This window comes from Solanum tuberosum, unplaced genomic scaffold (assembly GCF_000226075.1).
Source record: "Solanum tuberosum cultivar DM 1-3 516 R44 unplaced genomic scaffold, SolTub_3.0 scf00066, whole genome shotgun sequence".
Lineage (NCBI taxonomy): Eukaryota > Viridiplantae > Streptophyta > Magnoliopsida > Solanales > Solanaceae > Solanum > Solanum tuberosum.
The window spans coordinates 2,081,789-2,102,858 of NW_006238989.1; the positions used below are offsets into that span (position 1 = coordinate 2,081,789).

General features: G+C 34.4%; 2 protein-coding genes across 6 annotated transcripts in view; one reads left to right on the forward strand and one right to left on the reverse strand.

The window, feature by feature from the left end:
* LOC102605046 (uncharacterized) overlaps nucleotides 1–15,810 on the forward strand; it is a 55,751-nt gene extending 39,941 nt beyond the window's left edge. For 2 of the 4 annotated variants that reach the window (XM_006345251.2, XM_015307780.1), the window contains 2 exons: nucleotides 2,054–2,195; nucleotides 14,948–15,810. In XM_006345251.2, coding sequence (XP_006345313.1) covers nucleotides 2,054–2,195; nucleotides 14,948–15,594 — 789 coding nt within the window. In that variant the 3' untranslated portion in view covers nucleotides 15,595–15,810. Of the gene's footprint in view, nucleotides 1–2,053; nucleotides 2,196–14,653; nucleotides 14,718–14,947 lie in introns of those variants that run through there. The other 2 variants (XM_015307781.1, XM_006345252.2) reach the window with 2 other exon arrangements.
* Nucleotides 15,811–15,981: 171 nt separating this feature from the next.
* LOC102605612 (uncharacterized) lies at nucleotides 15,982–17,916 on the reverse strand. Of its 2 annotated transcripts, XM_006345253.2 has the most exons (7): nucleotides 17,775–17,916; nucleotides 17,518–17,682; nucleotides 17,350–17,439; nucleotides 16,615–16,707; nucleotides 16,461–16,541; nucleotides 16,331–16,376; nucleotides 15,982–16,241 (listed from the first exon to the last, which is right to left on the reverse strand). In XM_006345253.2, the coding sequence occupies exons 1-7, from the start codon at nucleotides 17,880–17,882 to the stop codon at nucleotides 16,168–16,170; spliced, it is 657 nt and encodes a 218-aa protein (XP_006345315.1). In that variant the 5' UTR covers nucleotides 17,883–17,916; the 3' UTR covers nucleotides 15,982–16,167. The 2 variants fall into 2 exon arrangements, with proteins under 2 accessions (XP_006345315.1, XP_015163268.1); XM_015307782.1 differs by having other exon boundaries at nucleotides 15,984–16,241; nucleotides 17,350–17,682.
* Nucleotides 17,917–21,070: the final 3,154 nt, after the last annotated feature.

Consider the following 21,070-nt stretch of genomic DNA (forward strand, 5'->3'; position numbering starts at 1 on the left):
CCCCCCCCCCCCCCCCCCCCCCCCCCCCCCTCAAAAACTTCTTATGTAACTGTCTCTTCCGCGATTTGCATTGAATCTTCCACCAATTCCTCACTTAGATTTACCACTATCATCTCCTGCACAGTGTTCTGTTATGTGTCTTGCATGACTGGAAGAGAGATGCGATTTCATGTCTTCATGAAGTATATCTCTATTGAGTATGGACTGAGATGAATTTGTTATTTTGTTAAAAATAACTACGCTTGCCTGATCAGGCCCATTTTCCACTTCAATTAATTACCTTCCCTAGGGCCTCTCTAAGCCCAATCCAGAGCTCTTCATTGAAGAAGCTATGTGGCTTTCACATGACTTATTTAAATCCCCCTTTCCAGGTTCCATCTGTACCTTCCCCACATGTTCTTAGGGATTTTTGTACTGAGTCACAGAGATTGGCATTACTTTGTATTACCCTCTTGTGGTATGCTTCTGCATCATTTGCAACTGAAATCCTCACCCACTTCATATGGTTCTTCAACTCTTTCTCCACCACAGAGTTGTCCAATTTCCTCGAAAACTTGGTGCTTCAAAGGTGTATAGGAACACCCACGACTTTGATCCAAGTTTCTTTAATTTTCATGGTGTTTGGAAGGCATCTCAGCACCATACTCCACCATCTTAGGTTAAAACCTAGGCTTTTCCACTTCCATTGGCCTTTCAGTGTTGTTCACGGATGATATCTTTGTTTGTTTTTTTATGTAGTTGAGACCAAACTGGATTATTTAGGCCAAGTTCTCATTTGATTTTAGGCCTTAAAATTAATTTGAGGAAGTGTGAGATTTTCCTGTTGTGGAGATGAATGACATTGGATTGTTCGCTCAAGTTTTAAATTGGGTTGGGGTTCTTACTTCTTCCGGCTATATACCATGTTTATGAATGAAAATACATTTACTTGATTAAAAAAAAATCTTGAAGGGATCCTCATTAGACAAGGAAATCTAGGAACTGATGATTTTTCTTGAAATTTCTACCGTTTCTGGTTGCCCCATTCACTTGGTTAAACTCTTACATTGATCTGCAATTTTTTTATGAGACAAAAGGTTTGGCTTTTGTAGTGTTGATAGCCAACTAGTCGCCATGTGAAAAAACATTTCCGTCCTATTAACGACCAACTTTTACAAGTTTCTTTAATGTGAGTTGATAAGTGCTTCTCTTAGAATTCATGGACCTAGAAAAGGGGAAAAACGGATTCCCATGATCCAAGAACTTTCCCTGTATGCAATACACTTTGACTTCCCAAGACAGCCTTTTCAGCTGATTATTTGTAGAAGTATTAGATTCCATTATTAGCAACTTAGCATACTTAGATGGTTGCCAAATTGTTGGGCTCAAAGGCATGCAGTAACTATCTGCAATCTCATTTCTGATCCTTCTTTTCACCCTTTTGCAAAGAGATGCCACTACTTTTACTATTTCACACGCTTGGGCTGAGATCCTCTTTGTATAGTTAGGGATCTGCCAAGATAAGTGCTTCCCATGTTGCGTTCAAGGGTGTGGCCTAGTGGTCAAATGAAGTAGGTTGAGAACCATTAGGTCTTGGGTTCAAATCCCAGCAGAGACCAAAAACAAAAAAAACACTAGGCGATTTCTTCCCAACTGTCATTGCCTTGGTGAACAGAGTTACCTGGTGGTACCTGTTGTTGGTGGGAGGTATCCTGTGGAATTAGTTGAGGTGTGCGAAAGCTGGCCCGTACACTACAGTCATCAAAAAAAAGAAGATAAGTGCTTCCCATGCTCAGATGTTTTGAAATGAAATTTAACTTGTTGACTAATTCAAAAGAGCATTGCTGTTGGGTGATCCTGTTAATCAAATAAAATTTAATGGCTGAAAATCATGCATTTCTGCGCCGGAATCTTGTTACAAGTTTCTTCCTGGCATGTGAAATGCAGGTGGGAGAATTAAAAGCTTCTATAGTCTCTAAACTCTAATGCTTCCTGACTAAACTTAAGCAGTCCATAGTAATGCATCCATATGTGTGAGTGTTAAACCGCCTGCTTATCCATTGCAATTTTGCAGAGGGAACTATATCCATCTCTACTCTTATTTCCAGCTGGGAGGAAGAAAGCTATCCCTTATGGTGGAGATATGGCAGTATCTAATATCATTAACTTTCTTGCTCACCACGGGAGCCACTTTTACGATCTTCCTCAGGAGAAAGGTGAGTTTCCTGATTTTAAAATATTGGTGATTGCACACCACCCATCTGAGTGAAGCAGAAAAAGAAGAGGATGCGAAAAGGAAAATATCATTAATTTTCCATATTATTCATAAAAATTTTGGTGCATGTTTTCTATCATTGGTATATTCACACTTAGCTGCCAATCTGATTAACTAAACATATCTTTTATGGAGGATTCATATGTCCAGGATATTGTTCTTGTTTTATTTATTTTTATTCTTTTGAAAGAAGAAAATTGTTGATAGTCAAGATTCACTGATATACATTTTCTTTTCTTTATCTTCCATATTTGCTAGTTTGATAACCTAAATAGATCGCTGTTGTCTCAATCGGTCAATATCATTTTAGATGTTACGGGCCTTGCTCATTAGAAATATCTCACTGGATAGTTTCTATAATGGAATCTAGTTTCTATATTGGAATGTATGACTAGGCTCATTAGAAATATCTCACTGGATAGTTTCTATAATGGAATCTAGTTTCTATATTGGAATGTAGGACTGGTTTAAATTAATGAAACAGTGGTCAGGAAAATGAAACTGTGATGTAAAGTGAATGGCAGTAAATTTAGTAATAAGACATACATGCCAATTATTTAGAGGCAGGAGGCATTTCTGGGAGCAAAAACAAGATATGCAGTGAAATCCTCCCACAAAGTATGTTTTGGGGAGGGTAGAGTGTACACAGACCTTACCCATATTTCGTGGAGGTAGAGAGGCTATTTCCAAGGGACCCTTGGCTCAACAAAGCACATAATCATACAATATCATTCCGTTTAGGAAAACAGAAAAAGTGAGCATGCTTCATAAATGATCACCCAACTAAACGAGGAAAAGAGATTGGGGGAGGGGGGGGAGGCGGGAGGAAGGAGGTAAGGTGCATAAAGAAGTGCTTAAGGGGGGTGAAAATGAACCGAGTATAATACCTTCGCAATTAAATAAATGATTAGAATACAATATTCGTTCATTTTTTTTTGACGTGCTCAAGTATATTCAAAATAGGAAAAATTACTTAAAAAGGTACCTTTTAATAAATAATTACTGATTTTAGCGATACTTTTTATTTATTACCATTTGTAGCAATATATAGTAATACTATGATAACTCTGCAATATATTTTAAAAGTGAATTATGTATGCAAGATATATGTATTATAACTGTTCTAAAATATATTATGCTTGTTTGGAAGAAATTGACACATTGTATTATAAGTGTATTAGAATGTGTGATAAATATATTATTTATCAATAAAATGTGTATTATATGTGTTTTATAAATTGTTCTCTGTAGTATATATTAAAAATGTATTATAAATGTATTAAAAGTGATCAAGTGAAAAGAAAATGTTATTGCTTATAAATGGTAAATATTTTCTTAATATAGTATATTTATGCAAGTTTCCCTTCAAAATACCCGTAGGGGTAACACCTAGAGATATCTTTTAAGCACTATTGAGGTCGAGGAGGGGTTATACTTTATAATGTGAGGGGGACTAAACTAGGTCTAGATATCTTGTTGTTGTTGAGTGTGAGGGGGGGGGGATGGGAAAGGGACCAATTAAACTTTTAGGGTTCGTGTGGTGTGTGTCACAACCCAGGGGTACCCCCTAGATGTAACAAGGCGTATGAGACCCCGAGAGGCCCCATACAAGCCACTTAGCATATCATAACATAAAGTAATAGAAAACGTGCAAACATTTCAAACAATCAAAGCCTTTCATCAAACGAGCGGAAGTCTAACAACATTGTCTCAAACCATCTGACATAAGAGAATAAAATCTTGGGATGCAGCCCATACAATAGTCCAACATGAAAAGAAAGACATGGATGAGAAAGGGGTGATCCAATCCTCGAATGCTATGAGGACTCACCAAATCTTCACTTGCTTGATCAACTATGAACCCAGCCACAAGTGTGTGAATCAAGAGCGCCGGACCCTAGGCAAGAGTATGCGTTAGTACAAACATGTACTAAATACGATAGCTTCCATAATCAACATAAACATAAGTGTTAGTCAACATAAGATAGGTGTTAGAATAGAAATAAGTATTTCCTACTTAGAATAGGAATAGGAATAGGAATAAGAATAGGAATCCTAGTTGGAAAAGGATTCCAATGTAGTGTCTATAAATAGGGTCTCAATGTAACTATTTAGATACACAATTCAATATTATTTTTTCCCATATATTTCTCACATGGTATCAGAGCATTGGTGAGAAACTTCAAGTCACCGTGTCAAATTCCGGCGACGACGGTTGGGACTGATTTGTGTCATCTTTTGTTCTGAAGGTGTTGTGTGAAAGACAACACCATCACGAGGCTCGGGAAGCTCAGCCGACCGAACCCCAAGAATTTCCACCGGAAAAAAACCCACCACGCGCCCCCACGCGCCGTTCGGAGGTGGAAGTTTTCCGGCGAGATCTGTTCACGCGCCGGCGCGTGAACACTGCTCCTGTCATCTTTTTTCGAGCTGTTTTCTTCTGTTGGGGTCGCCCAGTATTTCCGACCAGAACCCATTCAGTTTTCTCTAGATCCGATCACCGGAATTAGGGTTCCGGTGATTTTCAGGCAGTTTCCGGCAAGTTCCCGGCGAAATCACAAATTTTAGGCCACTGTGGGTAGATTCCGGCGTTTCCAGCGAATTTCTTACTCTTTTCAAGTCAAATTTCGAAAAAATGTCTTTCGGGTGTGATGTTTTTGGCTCCAAAAATATGGGGATTGGAAGTTCAAGCCTTACAATCACTTCAGAACCATTAATGGGAAGTTCAAACTATCTAGCTTGGGCTTCTTCAGTTGAGTTGTGGTGTAAGGGTCAAGGTGTTCAAGATCACTTAACAAACAATGCTTGCGTTGTAGATGAAAAGACAAAGTCTAGTGACGAAGGTGCAAAGGCCAAAGCACAATGGGAGAAAGTGGATGCCCAATTATGTAGTCTCCTTTGGCGCTCTATTGATTCTAAGTTGATGTCCTTGTTTCGCCCATTCCAGACATGTTATTTAGTTTGGGAAAAGGCGCGTGCTTTATACACTAATGACATAGCTCGATTCTATGATGTGATATCTCGGATGACCAACTTAAAGAAACAAGAATCTGATATGTCTACTTACTTGGGACAAGTACAGGCAGTCATGGAGGAATTTGAAGCGTTGATGCCTATCACTACAAATGTGGAAAAGCAACAAGAGCAAAGGCAGACATTGTTTCTAGTTCTTACACTTGCTGGACTTCCTACTGACCATAACTCTGTGCGTGACCAGATTCTAGCCAGTCCTACAGTTCCCTCAATTGATGAATTATTCTCTCGTCTGCTTCGTCTTGCTGCACCTCCCAGTCACAAAGAAGTTTCATCATCCATTGTTGACTCCTCAATTCTCGCATCTCAAACAACAGAAAAGCGTACATACCAGTCTATGGAGAATCGGCGAGGGGGAGGGCGTTTTGGGAAACCTCGATCCAAGTGTAGTCATTGTAATAAACCTGGACACACTCGTGATATATGTTATATTTTACATGGTCCACCACCCAGTTATGATCCTATTGTTCTTAAGGAATATAATGAGTTCCTTCGAAATCGCGCAAGTAAACAGACATATGGTGCTCAACCTAATCAACCATCCAATACTGCGTTTTTGGGGAGATGCAGTTCTTACGTCTTGTTATTTGATAAATAGAATGCCCTCTTCTTCTATTCAGAATCAGGTTCCACATTCCATACTGTTTCCTCAGTCACATCTCTATCCTATCCCTCCTCGTGTCTTTGGGAGCACATGCTTTGTTCATAACTTAGCCCCAGGAAAAGATAAATTAGCTCCTCGTGCCCTTAAATGTGTCTTTCTTGGTTACTCTCGAGTTCAAAAAGGGTATCGTTGTTATTCACATGATCTTCATCGATACCTTATGTCCGCTGATGTTACATTTTTTGAGTCTCAACCTTACTATACATCTTCTGATCATCCTGATGTATCTATGGTCTTACCCATACCTCAGGTTTTACCTGTGCCAACCTTTGAGGAATCTACGATTACTTCTACATCTCCAGTTGTAGTGCCACCACTACTAACTTATCATCGCCGTCCACGTCCAACCCTAGTCCCAGATGATTCATGTCATGCGCCGGACCCTGCTCCTACTGCGGACTTGCCTCCTCCTAGCCAACCGCTTGCACTTCAAAAAGGTATACGATCCACTCGAAATACTAACCCTCATTATACCTTCTTGAGTTATCATCGTCTATCATCACCCCATTATGCATTTGTGTCGTCTTTGTCCTCTATTTCCATTCCTAAGACTACAGGTGAAGCACTTTCTCATTCTGGATGGAGGCAGGCTATGGTTGATGAGATGTCTGCTTTACATAAGAGTGGTACTTGGGAGCTTGTCTCCCTTCCTGCAGGTAAATCTACTGTTGGTTGTCGTTGGGTTTATGCAGTCAAAATTGGTCCAGACGGTCAGGTTGATCGACTTAAGGCTCGCCTTGTTGCCAAAGGGTATACTCAGATATTTGGGCTAGATTATAGTGACACTTTCGCTCCTGTGGCTAAAATAGCATCTGTTCGTCTTTTTCTATCTTTGGTTGCCGTTCGTCATTGGCCTCTTCATCAGTTTGACATTAAGAATGCTTTTCTGCATGGTGATCTTGAGGAAGAAGTCTATATGGAGCAACCACCTGGTTTTGTTGCTCAGGGGGAGTCTAGTAGCCTTGTATGTCGATTGCGCAGGTCACTCTATGGTCTAAAACAGTCTCCTCGAGCTTGGTTTGGGAAGTTCAGCACAGTAATTCAGGAGTTTGGCATGATTCGTAGTGGAGCTGATCACTCTGTGTTTTATCGTCATTCTGCACCAAGTCTATGTATCTATTTGGTTGTTTACGTTGATGATATTGTTATCACCGGTAATGATCAAGATGGTATCACCGATTTGAAGCAACATCTCTTTAAGCACTTCCAGACTAAAGACCTTGGCAGATTGAAGTATTTTCTAGGTATTGAGGTTGCTCAGTCTAGATCAGGTATTGTTATTTCTCAACGCAAGTATGCCTTAGACATTCTTGAGGAGACAGGAATGATGGGATGTAGACCTATTGACACTCCTATGGATCCGAATGTTAAGCTCCTTCCGGGACAGGGGGAGCCACTTAGTAATCCTGAAAGGTATAGACGGCTTGTTGGAAAGTTGAATTATCTCACAGTGACTAGACCTGACATCTCTTTTCCTGTGAGTGTTGTAAGTCAGTTTATGACTTCCCCTTGTGATAGTCATTGGGAAGCAGTTGTTCGTATTCTGCGATATATAAAGTCAGCTCCCGGTAAAGGACTACTCTTTGAGGATCAAGGCCATGAGCATATCATTGGATATACAGACGCTGATTGGGCAGGATCACCCTCTGACAGACGTTCGACATCCGGATATTGTGTTTTAGTAGGAGGTAATTTGGTGTCGTGGAAGAGTAAGAAACAGAATGTGGTTGCTCGATCTAGTGCAGAATCAGAATATCGAGCAATGGCGACAGCAACTTGTGAGCTAGTTTGGATCAAACAGTTGCTGGGAGAACTAAAATTTGGCAAAATTGATCAGATGGAACTTGTGTGTGATAATCAAGCGGCTCTTCATATCGCATCAAATCCAGTGTTTCATGAAAGGACTAAACACATTGAGATTGACTGTCACTTTGTCAGAGAAAAGATACTCTCGGGAGATATTGTTACGAAATTTGTGAAGTCAAATGATCAGCTTGCAGATATCTTCACCAAGTCCCTCACATGTCCTCGTATTAATTACATTTGTAACAAGCTAGGTACATATGATTTGTATGCACCAGCTTGAGGGGGAGTGTTAGAATAGAAATAAGTATTTCCTACTTAGAATAGGAATAGGAATAGGAATAAGAATAGGAATCCTAGTTGGAAAAGGATTCCAATATAGTGTCTATAAATAGGGTCTCAATGTAACTATTTAGATACACAATTCAATATTATTTTTTCCCATATATTTCTCACAATAGGCATAAGCATAATCAATGCACATAAGGCATCATAATGAAAGAGGATTACTTCCTTAGGTAACCTCGCTCATCCCTTGCCAAGACTTAGGTCATCCGCCTCTAGTCAAGCATACATCATGGAAGGCAAGCAACACTCCAAGCTAATCAAATGCATAACATAATTACATCATTCATACTTACTTTTAAAGACATGGGGATTCGCCTCTTTGCCTAACTTATAAAGGCTAATGGGTATTCGCCTCTTGCCTTACTTTAATATCATGGGTACTCGCCTCCACAATCACATCATATGTCAAGGGTACTCGCCTCCACATCATTTCACAAGGATCATGGGTACTCGCCTCCATGTCCATTCATCATAATAAGAACGTGGGGAATCACCTCATATCCTTAACATATGGGGGTCAAGGGTAGTCACCTCTAGCCTCATCATTCATTAAGCATTTTTGTCTAGATTCATTTTAGGTGAGCAATCCTTTCAACCTAGAATCATTCATGTGAGTAAACCTTTCACATTCATTCAATCATGCGTATCAATTCATTTTAGGAAGTATCCCTTCCATACTACAACATCAACAATCAACAATTCATAGTCTAGGCTTTACTCTCAAAGCACTACATCTCATGATCATAATTTATACTTTACTCTCAAGCAATTAACATCATATTCATCATATATGCTTCAATCTCAAGCAATTCTAGTCATGATTCATCAATCTTATAAGGAGATATCTAACCCATAGAGTTTCCCTCTCATGGCATCAAACCCAACATATCAATTCTACCCTAACATCATAGGATAGGCATGGGTACATGTAATTTCATCCTAAAATCATGTAATTCTATCAATTCAATCATAATCCACTCAATTGGATCAACATTCATCATAACCCACAACATTGGAAGAAACCTTAACTAGAATTGGGGTTTTAGACTTCACAATTGAGAAATCTAATGGGACTTCATGGGAGAAAAGATCCCATGGATGAAAAATCATCATACCTTAGTCACAAAGCCCACAAAAAGCTTGAAGATTGGAGGCTTGAACTTGACCTAGTTTCAATCTCTTCCTTCTTCCACCTTCTAGAGAGAGAATATTTGAGAGAGAGTTTTGGGTTTTCATTTTGGGATTGAGAGAATGACTTAATTGAGTGAATTTAGGGGTCTAAAATACTTATATAGGTAGTCTAGGTTTAGGCAAAACGACACCACATTGATTTAATTAAAATCGGAAAAGACCCATGTGCCCCTAAAATAACTACCAGCTCTCGATCCACGGAACTCCGACCGACGGACCGTCAACTGACCTACGGTCTGTCCTGGTCAGTCGTGGTTCGATGATCAAAGACTGGTTTTCTACGCCTTGGACCTACGGACCCTCGACCACGGACCGTGGTCTGAGCGACGATCCGTTGGTCAGGACCACCTGAAGTGTGACTCTTGGCTGGGTGACCAACCACGGACCCTACTTACGGTCCGTGGGTCAATCCTTGGGCCGTGGGTGGCCAGTCGTAGATGACACTTGCAGTTCTCCAAAAGCTGTAATTTTACCTCTTTCGAATCCGGGGTGTTACAGTGTGATGGATAAGAGGAGTTAGTCCCGACATAAATTTTGAGTACCCTTTAATTCCTTGTTTGGTGGTTGTGAGAGATGTGAGAGAAATATTATTGACTGTATGTCTACATTATTACATTGAAACCCTATTTATAGACACTAAACTAGACTGCTTTTCCTACTCGGACACTACATTATAATCCTTTTCCAAATAGGATACAATATACTATATCTATTCCTATTCCTATTCTAAGTAGGATTGTGTATACCTATTCCTATTCTAACACTTCCCCTTAGGCTAGTGCATACAAATCATATGTACCTAGCTTGTTACAAATATAATTAATACGAGGATCAGTGAGGGACTTGGTGAAGATAGCTGCAAGTTGTTCACTTGACTTCACAAATGTGGTAACAATATCTCCTGATGACAAAGTGACAATCAATCTCAATGTGCTTAGTCCTTTCATGAAACACTGGATTTGATGCGATATGAAGGGTCGCTTGATTATCACACACAAGTTCCATATGATTGGTTTCTCTAAACTTTAGTACTCTGAACAACTATTTGATCCAAACTAGCTCACAAGTTGCTACAACTGTTGCTCGATATTTTGCTTCTGCACTACATCGAGCAACCACACTCTGTTTCTTACTCTTCCACGACACCAAATTACCTCCTACTAAAATGGAATATCCGGATGTAGAACGTCTGTCAAAGGGTGATCCTGCCCAATCAACGTCGGTATATCCAGTTATATGCTCATGGCCTTGATCTTCGAAGAGTAGTCCTTTATCAGCAGCTGTCTTTATATATCGCAGAATACGAACAACTGCATCCCAATGACTATCACAAGGAAAAGTCATAAACTTACTTACAACATTCACAGGAAAAAAGATGTCAGGTCTAGTCACCGTGAGATAATTCAACTTCCCAACCAACCGTCAGGACTGCTGAGTGGCTCCCCCTATCCTTGAAGGAGTTTTAACATTCGGATCCATAGGAATGTCACTGAGTTTTAACATTCCGATCCATAGGAATGTCACTCAGTTTTAACATTCGGATCCAAGTAAATGTGTTTTCTTTGGTAAACATGACCAAGCTGTCCATATACAAGCAGTATACTAAAAGCTAAAGAATCCACCCAAGAATATGATTCTCTCCAAACTCCACACAATCATTTATACAACAAGGAGCTCAAACTTTTTTACCATGGGAAGTGCACTACTGTGAGATCTACAGATTTGAAGAAATTTGTAAAATTGGAAAATGAAAGGTCTCGATAGACATGATGGTAGTAATGTTCAAGACAAATCATTTGTAGATAAGATGGTTTAGTTGTGGGAAGTGCAGAAGACTGGATCTTCACAGTGAATTCTGGTTATAACAGAGGTAACAGAAAACAAAAATTGTAGATGCTCATAGGGCTTTGGTCTAGGGGTAAGAGCGTAGCTTTTGATGGATGGATTAGGCGCATGTCAGGGGTTCGAACCCTCCCACAGACAAAAGGCTGATATTCAAGTGGAGAAGGGTAGAGTGATGAGCCCATTATTCATTCAGTTTTGACCGTGTGCCCTTGAGTTTGGGGGTTTCTTGGTTATCAAATTATTTTTTTTGTTGATTAGATTATTTTTTGATTGAAGGTCCCAAAAATATACAGAATTTGATATTATAAAAGAAAAAGGAAAGGTTGAAAAAGTCACCTATCTGGTTTACTGAACTACCTCTTAGCACACAAAAATATCCTATAATTAATTTAAATTCATCATTACCATCTAAAATTAGACTGAACCTTGTAAGTTTGTCTTTTTAATTGTCAGCTATATCACTACAAAAGTGTGTCAAAAAAGGAAATAATATTAGAATATGATAGAACAATCACATAATTTTGGCTATCAAATGAAAAGGTCTGCAAATCACCACAGCATTGTAATAGGATTTCTGGTGCTGATTTTAAAAATCTTTAAAAGCTTTAATGTTGACAATTGAGGTTGACACAAATTATTTTTATTAGATGGGGGTGACTCTCTTGAGATTAGTGTTTTTTTTTTGAAACTGACTCTTGAGATTAGTGTTAATGCACTAATTTTGAAGGCCATCAGATTTTGTTATTTACACAAAGCTCCTATCTCTCCTTCTCCCTCCCCGTCCCCTCACCCCCTCCTCTGTCATCATCACCACCTCAACCTCCACCACTACCTCCTCCGCCACCACATTCTCTGCTCTCTCCACCTGCACTGTCTCCTCCTCCACCTCTTTCGCCTCACTTTTCACCGCTGCACCTTCTGCAGAAAATAAAACAACTTTGGTCAATTGTTCTAATAACATTGAAAGTTGGTGCAACAACTCAGTATTTGTTGAGTTGCCACAAATTTCGTAATTGTAGCATTAAATTCTGAAGTTGCAGTAATTACTGAAATTTGTTGCAACAACAACTTCTACAATTTGTTGGATTTGCAGGGTTTTTTTTCAATGGTTTGAATTTTATGTTAGTTTCAAATTTTCTCCACACTTGTGACCAACGCAAAACAGTCCATAAAATAAGAAAAGAAGAAGAATGGCAGAGAGAAGGAGAAGAAGGAAAAATAAGATGAAAATGTAAAGAGAAGGTAGGAATTTAATTTTTGAAATTCAAAAGTAAGAGGGAAGCCTTTTTAAAAAATTCGAAATTTTAATCTTCATCCCGAAGTTTTTAATCACCCTAATTAGACTCATTTTCATTTTTTTTTTCTCAGAAAAACACTTTATTGCATTACTTTAAAATATGTTTCAAATGTCCATAAGACACCATTGCATCCGTTAGAACACAACTTGGGAAGGCAGAATCCCAAGCAATCCTATTTATACACGAAATAGAAATTTTTGCTAGATTGTGAGCTAATACATTCCATGTTCGAGGAATATATATAATCTCGATTTCTTCAAAAGACTTCATCAATACATCCTCGCAAATGGTCTCTATTTCCCAAGATGTTATCAAATTCTTTTGCAACATTTGTATGACATTCTTTGCTGATCAGTATGTGAACCTTTGACCAACCCTTTTGTAGTGCTCTTTCCACAGAATTGCTAGTGCTTCAGCAGTTATGGCCTTCCCTACAAATTGAATAGGGGTACCAAAGGCATGAAGCAAATGACCACAACTATCTATAGCCGCCATTCCAATGCTTGCTTTTTCCTTCTCCCTTTGTAGACCTGCATCTGTAAAAACAACCCCATCTCGGGCCAAAGTAATAGTTATATCATAAATCTTGTTTGGTATAGGATTCACAACTGCCGAATTTTTCACAACATCGTCATATTCATGTAAATCAAATAAAGCCTTATTTACTACGTCATTAGGTTCATATGTACCACCATTTTTATTTGATATCGGTTGACCAAGTCAAAGTCAACTTTTTTTAATCTAAGACTTGAAAGTTACTTTTAGCTCATTTCTCTGAGTTTCCTAACTTGAGGGTAAAGAATCCAAACTTAAATTACGCTTGGACCTAATGCCTGGTAGGACAAGAATGGTTGGGTTTTTGTAATTGTAGATAGCATTGTCATGGTGCAAATCTAATTCATATATATTTATATATATATACATGTTACCAGTTTCAAAAAAAGATAAGAAACCTATTCAATCTGAGGGTGTAAAATTTTTTTATTTTGACTACGAAGAACCTGTAGGATAAGAAACTTGTACACTAGGTAGGATAAGAAACTTGTACAATCCAAAGTTGTGCATTCCCCTCCAAATGAAAAAGAAGCAAGTCCAACTTCTTCTTCCTCTGGAGTTTGTTGGTGTCGAATGAAGTGTTCACATTTGTTCAGCCATCCCAAGAGTCCCCTTGGCCAGTAAACCATGGAAAATTCAACTTTGTATACCGAGGAATGATGGAACTTCCTCCTGCATCTGATCCTGACCCTCCTGCCACTCCACTTTTACCCTTCCAACCCCGATTCTGGCTGGTATGTTCAGTTGATTCAGAATCAACCTTTGAATTCGCTAAATCCTTTGTTGAGTGTATCTAAGCAAAGCATTTATTGCATCCTGTCTTGCTAAGTTGGCTGCACATTCTTTTTGATACTAGTTCACCAATTGTGCGAGTTGATGTTGAATTTGACCTCCCATAACACCCGTCTCTGATACCAAGCTGTTATGGTCCCCTGATCTAGTTATGGGGAGCTGCAATATGAAATCGAATGTTTACGTCCTACGACCTATGGTGCTAGTTTGTGAAGAGAGAACCTGCAATCTCTTGAGTTTGAAGTACTCAAAATCTTAATAATTTTCTGCATAACATTTCACTGAATTCAAATGCACTAAATACAACACTGGTGGATTAACCACTCATCTGAAAACAAGGAAATAACTTCCTACTACAACTGAAATGAGAAAGTGGAGGAATAACCTCTTTACTGCAACAATTGCTACACAGAAAATGAAAAATAAATACTTAAAAGTTGTAGTAATCTACAGCAAACAAACAACTACTACACATAAATAGGAAAAGTAAATAACATATAAGCTAAAGTACTCTACTTTCTAATTTCCTTAAATCTTCCATGTGTAAACCGTTGGTAGACTAAAGGGGTGCTAACATACCATGGCACAGGGCTCGAACTTGAAATCTAAGTCATAAATCCCTCAACCTTTGCCACTTGAATTAAGCCCAAGGCATATACTGGAATGGATTCTTGGAATAATTAAAACTACCACTTTCCAGAGCTTCAAGAATTTTATTAAAAATTCCCAACCATGTTTAGGAAAGGAAGTTAAAGGCACCTGTAGTAAATTTGAGATTATTTTCTCTTATGCTTGAAAAGTATAGAACTCAATCCTCTATTGTTCTTATTCCATATTTCACTGGTTTGCATTTCATGTCAAACATTGAAGAGACGTAAATGCTTTACAATGAAGGCAGAAGGATAGAATTATTACCAATTCCATAGTATCAACAACCCCTCCTCCCCTCTGCCTGTAAAATGAGCAAAGAATAAGTCTATTCATATAGTATATGGTGAGTACTTGTTTAAAGGAAAAATTCTATTGTATCCAGTTGGAACCTATCATCAATAATTTTTTCTGATGATTTGCTTCTTGGCGCAGTTATCTTTTATACTCTGCATAGTACACTTTTTTTTAAATTTTATATGTTTCTAAGTTTGTCTTTCCCTTTTCCTACATCAGGTATACTGTGGACTGGAGGTGAACCAGGGATAAATCATAACATGAATTCCGAGGCTCCATTTAAGAACTCACCACATGAAATTATACTTCAAGAAGGATCAACATTAGATGATCAGTTCAACCAAATTAGAGCTCCTGTTAGTAGATCGGCAAAATCAGCCCCTCGTGTTGTTGTTGGTTCCATCCTTGTTGCTACAGAGAAGCTTCTAAATGTCCACCCGTTTGATGGATCCAAAGTACTTATTGTGAAAGTGGATCAAAGCACCGGATTTCAAGGTCTGATTGTCAACAAACATATCAGTTGGGACTCTCTTGATGAACTTGAAGATGGAGTACAGCTTCTGAAGGAGGCTCCTCTTTCTTTTGGTGGCCCTGTCATGAAACGTGGAATGCCTTTTGTTGCGTTTTCCAGAAAGTATATAGTTAACCAGTCAATGGAAGTGCTGCCAAATGTATTTTTTCTTGACCAAAGGGCCACAGTAGTTATCATTGAAGAGCTAAGGTTAGGAAACCAGTCTATCCATGACTTGTGGTTCTTTTTGGGATTTTCGAGTTGGGGTTGGGGCCAGCTATTTGACGAAATTGCTGAAGGAGCTTGGATGGTAAGAAATCATAATGAGGAACAAATAGATTGGGCTTGGAGATGACATAGATCTTCTGCGTTATATTAAATTACTGAATTTATTATTGGTATTTATTTCATTCAAGAGCAAGTGAGAGTAGAAATATTATTAGAATTTCATTTTTAATAGGCAGTGTGTAACATTTTTGTTGGATAAATAACATTCAAATATCCTAGCGCAGCCTGTTTTATGTATCATACACTTCAGTTACCTATGGCATCTTGATGAGTCTAGTCTGTCTGTCCGTCCTTCCATCCCTCTCCCCTCTATTTTCACGTATAAAGTTAAGGGGTTGTTTGGTTCGCGGACAAAGTTATACATAGATTATATATGGTCTTTTTGGGAATATCTGGATACTCTGAACGATATAAAAGCTTAACAGTAGTAATTTTGTGTTGTGGGAGTTTTATCTGTGAAAAACTAATCCTGTATAATAGTGTTTTGAGCAACAAAATGAGCAAACAGTTGATTTTCCTTTACTGCAACTAATTTTCATTTGAGCTATGAAAAGATAATAGTTTGAAGAGAGGGAGAAAGTAATATGTTGTTTGGTTTTACAGTGATCCAGGTGCATAGCTATTGAGATTTTGATGAAAGTTAAGTTTCCTTCTTGAGCTCCAATAATCTGGACCACCTCCTATCAATGGAGGCAGCATTTTGTTTACCCAAAGCTGCAATTAAACAAGTAAATATGAATTGATTTTCCTATTATACTTTATATTTTTTATAAATATAAATAATATAAGGAAGAGTTTCCTACGCTGCAATTTAGGTTCAGATTTCTCACATGATTCTGAACAAGTCTCCTGCAAAAATAAAAGAAAAGAAGAAGCAATGTTCATAATCTACTTTTTTTTCTCCTCTATAAAGAAAAGAAAATGGACAAGTACTTTTACAGAGGTCGCAAGTCTAAGGGTATCTTGTATCAAGGAATCAAGGTCAGCTTCAAGTCCTGGTTTGACATAGATAACCTGAGGATAATTCTTGTTAGTTCATTAACAAGAAAATACTAGTTTAATTTGTATAAAAAGAAATCTTACTTACTGATGGATCATCCCAACCAAGCAGTGGAAGTTGATCTGTACATCCTTTGTCTCTGGTTGATGGTAATATCCAAACTTTAAAGCTTGTATGAATCTGAGAGGAACAAATTTTATATATATATATATATATATATATATATATATATATATATATATATATATATATATATATATATATATATATATATATATATATATATATATATATATATATATATATATATATATATATATATATATATATATATATATATATATATATATATATATATATATATATATATATATATATATATATATATATATATATATATATATATATATATATATATATATATATATATATATATATATATATATATATATATATATATATATATATATATATATATATATATATATATATATATATATATATATATATATATATATATATATATATATATATATATATATATATATATATATATATATATATATATATATATATATATATATATATATATATATATATATATATATATATATATATATATATATATATATATATATATATATATATATATATATATATATATATATATATATATATATATATATATATATATATATATATATATATATATATATATATATATATATATATATATATATATATATATATATATATATATATATATATATATATATATACATAGATATATTGAAGAGAAATTAAAGTATGTTATGTGAGTACCTCTCTGCAGTATGGGGAAGAACAGTTGCTACATTTTGTGGTGAAAGATGTGATAATTGTTCCATCTACTGAGAGCCCAAAGCCTGCGTGCTGCTCATCAACATGAACATGAATTATAATATGAAGATGAATTAAAAGTAGTTGGTCAAAGGAATATATTGTATGTACCTTGTGGATAGAGAGTTGAATAGAAAGTGGAGTATCAGTTTCTTCAGCTAAATCTTCAAGTTGAAGGTCTCCAAGAGTGAAAATGTAATCACAATTCCATTCTCCATGCCATTTTCCATCTGAGCTAGAAATTCTCACCAAAGGCGTTTTGCTTCTTTTTGTTATCTTCAACACAGTAGTAGTAGTCTAGAGTTATTTGGTAGCTAGGAGTATAAATAATTATATAAGTACATACAACAATAATAATTGTGATTTACCAATGACAAGTGATTTCCTTTGCTGGCCCTTCTACTACTTTCTCTTTGTGGAATACTAGTGTTTATGCAGCTTCTTGATGATATCCAACCTCCACCTCTGCTTGCCATATCCCTCTCTCTCTCCTTATCTTCTATCACTTAGCTAGACATCACATATATATATATGGCCCCTGCCAAAATGTAATATTTAATATTGCAAAAAGTTGTAAATATGATATTGAATCTAAATTATCTTTATATGAATTTTTAAAAATTAAAAATTAATGATTATATATCATCAAATCACATATCAACTTTATAATACATTAATTATGGCATATACATTTTTGTGTATAAGAATAGCTAGTATTCATGTTTAAAATGTCATAATTTTTAAATTAAAAATAATTTATAAAATTTATTATTCACTTGTTAATTTACTTATTTTAAATAGTTATAGTAATACATTATTACTATTTATATGATCATATTAACTTAATGGTATATTAATAATATTCAAAAATATTTTCTCGATCGAAAATTATGTCAAATCTTATGTTATAAGTAATAATATTCAAAGTGTATTAATGAATTTTCGAGAATTGATTTTGTAAACTACTCATTAATTTCATGCTAAGATTTTCAAGTAGCAAATTATAGTATGATTTTGTAAGTGAAACTTAAACAATTCTAAAGACAAATATAACTTTTGTGATTTTAATTATGAAAAAATATTTCCCCACCTTCAATTCAATATTTTTTAATCCTTCTATGTTACAAAGGTTTAAAAAAATATGTCGCATAATTATAATATTTATAAATTTTTATAATAATAAAAATTAAACTACGAATTTAATGACAATAAGTTTTATATCAATCATTTTTTAAAGCTTTTTCAGTTGTTTCATGTGTCCTTCCACCTATAAGTAAAAATAAAGAACACTTGACTCTAATTGATTCATAGCATCAATTTCTTTGAAAATTCTATGCATCACGTTGTATTAGAATTTTTAAAGATAATTTTATTTAATAGCCACATCAAATAAAGGCATATATCATTGAAATTTATAAATAACTAACAATAATAGCTATTGATCAGACTTTTTCATTACTCTCATTTTTTTTTTCATTTAGCATATAAGTCTCGAAGCGGGAAAGTTGTATCCATCTCAAAAATTATTTAGTATTAAATTTAAATTTTAAACCATAATCTTCTAATTGGTTTTTTAAAATCATTTCAATATAATTTTTTTGTTGATAAACCCAAACTCAAATGCAGATATACTTTTAAATTAGAGTTTTAAGTTCATGCTAAAAATTATTATTGTCAAACAGGGAATACATACATGTTTGAAATATTTTTTATTTTGAATTTTTTTGTTTTGTTTTTTATAAAATAAATTTTGTTTATAAAAACATACTTAAGATATTTAGAATTATTCCTTATGATTATATATTATGTTATATTTATAAAAAATATGTTTATAATTTGTCGGTTCCGTTCCGTTATACTAGTATATGTGGCATTGCACGGTTAGTTTATAAATATAATTATTATTATTGATTTATTGACAATTTCAAAATATAACTTATTATAGAATGGTATTATGAAACTTATTTGAGAGGATGTTAACATTTAGCACCTTGATATGTTATTATAGAATATTTATGTAAACAAATCAATATATACACTTAGTTCAGCGTCTAGATTTGACAATAATAATTTTTAGCATTATTTAAAAATGATTGTTACTTAATTATTAGGCTTTATCAATATACTATCGTTATATGTCGAAGTTAATTATCCATGTAAATATTTTTGAATAAGTGAATAAAAAATTGATGAGAAAATATGAGCAATTAAAAACATTTTATTATGACTTTTAACTATATATTTTCAGAGTGTTATTTTAAAATGTCAAGTAACTTTGTGTATCCTATTACTTATCATTTTAAAATTTTGGTTAATACTTTTTTTTGAAATGGCTACATTGAAATTTTTGTTTTTTTAATATGAGCAATTAAAAACCTTTTATTAGGATTTTTTTAATTATATTTTTCAGAGTATTTTAAAATGTCAAGTAACTTTGTCTATCCTACTACTTATAATTTTTAAAATTTGATTAATACTTTTTTTGAAATGGTTACATTGAAATTTTTGATTTTTTAATTATTATTTTGGAGCATGGGTTAAAAAAAGTCAATGGCTTTACCTTATTTATTATATAAATAAAGATTAAAAGTTGAAGTAGTTAAATACCCTTCATTAGCGTTTTTTTTCTTTACGTTTTAGCACAAAAAAAAAATGCAATTGTCATTTTTCTGTTTTTTTTTTCTATTTAAAATATTTAGATTTAAATTTATATTTTATTAATTTTATTTTTAGTAGTACTATTTTTTAAAATGTCATGTAACTTGCCTCGCCTAATACTTATTACTTTTTAAATTTAAAATAATTTTCATACTCCAAGGATGATATAAAATTTTCAATGCTTTCGAAATTAAACAAAAAAATAATTTGTTTGAATTTTTTTCAAAAATGTATATTTTTTGTTCATTCATTGTTCAATAAATTTTAATATATTTTATTTATTAACATTTAAACCCTATAACATTATTTATGTAGTAAGATTTTCATCGTCTTAAATTTGAATATCTTATTCTTTTATGATTCTAGAGTGCAATGCTAACTTATATTTTGTTTATATATATTATTATTATTATATTATTGTTATTTTTTATTTTTATATTATCAAATGACTTTTTAAATAATTTTCTAATTAACTAAATGTTCTTTTTTACTAATCTCTTTTACTATATAATATTAGATGAATCTAATTTTTTTTTAATCTTCAAAGTTAACTTTTTTCATATTTTTATTCTTTTAAAATAGTTAAATATATTATTGGAATTGAAAAAAGTAAGAGATATTTAAACAAAATCTCTTTGTCAGTTTACCTTTTTGTTTATTTTATTCAAATTTGAAATTAAATTTATTAATTCAATATAAACTTTGTTTAAAATGATTCATAGAGTTGTTATTTCAGTGACATATTTAGGGGTGTTCACAGTTTGGATAAAAACCGATCCAAACTGAAAAATCAAACCAAACCGATAAAATAAAACCGATTTTATTTGGGTTTGGTTTGGTTTGGTTTTAGATTTTTGAAAACCGATAGTATTTGGTTTGGTTATGGTTTTATTCGAAAAAAACCGAAGAAATAACCGAACCGATGAATTATATACATATATTTTATTAATATACATACTTAATATATTGTTTTTATAAACAATTTTAAAGATCTTATACATATTTT

Coding starts and splice junctions, on each gene's coding strand:
- LOC102605612 (XM_015307782.1), bottom strand. CDS start 17,882: ATGGCAAGCAGAGGTGGAGGTTGGATATCATCAAGAAGCTGCATAAAC. Junction 16,542..16,614: donor TTGGTTGGGATGATCCATCA/GTAAGTAAGATT, acceptor AATTATCCTCAG/GTTATCTATGTCAAACCAGG. Junction 16,377..16,460: donor GACTTGCGACCTCTGTAAAA/GTACTTGTCCAT, acceptor TTATTTTTGCAG/GAGACTTGTTCAGAATCATG.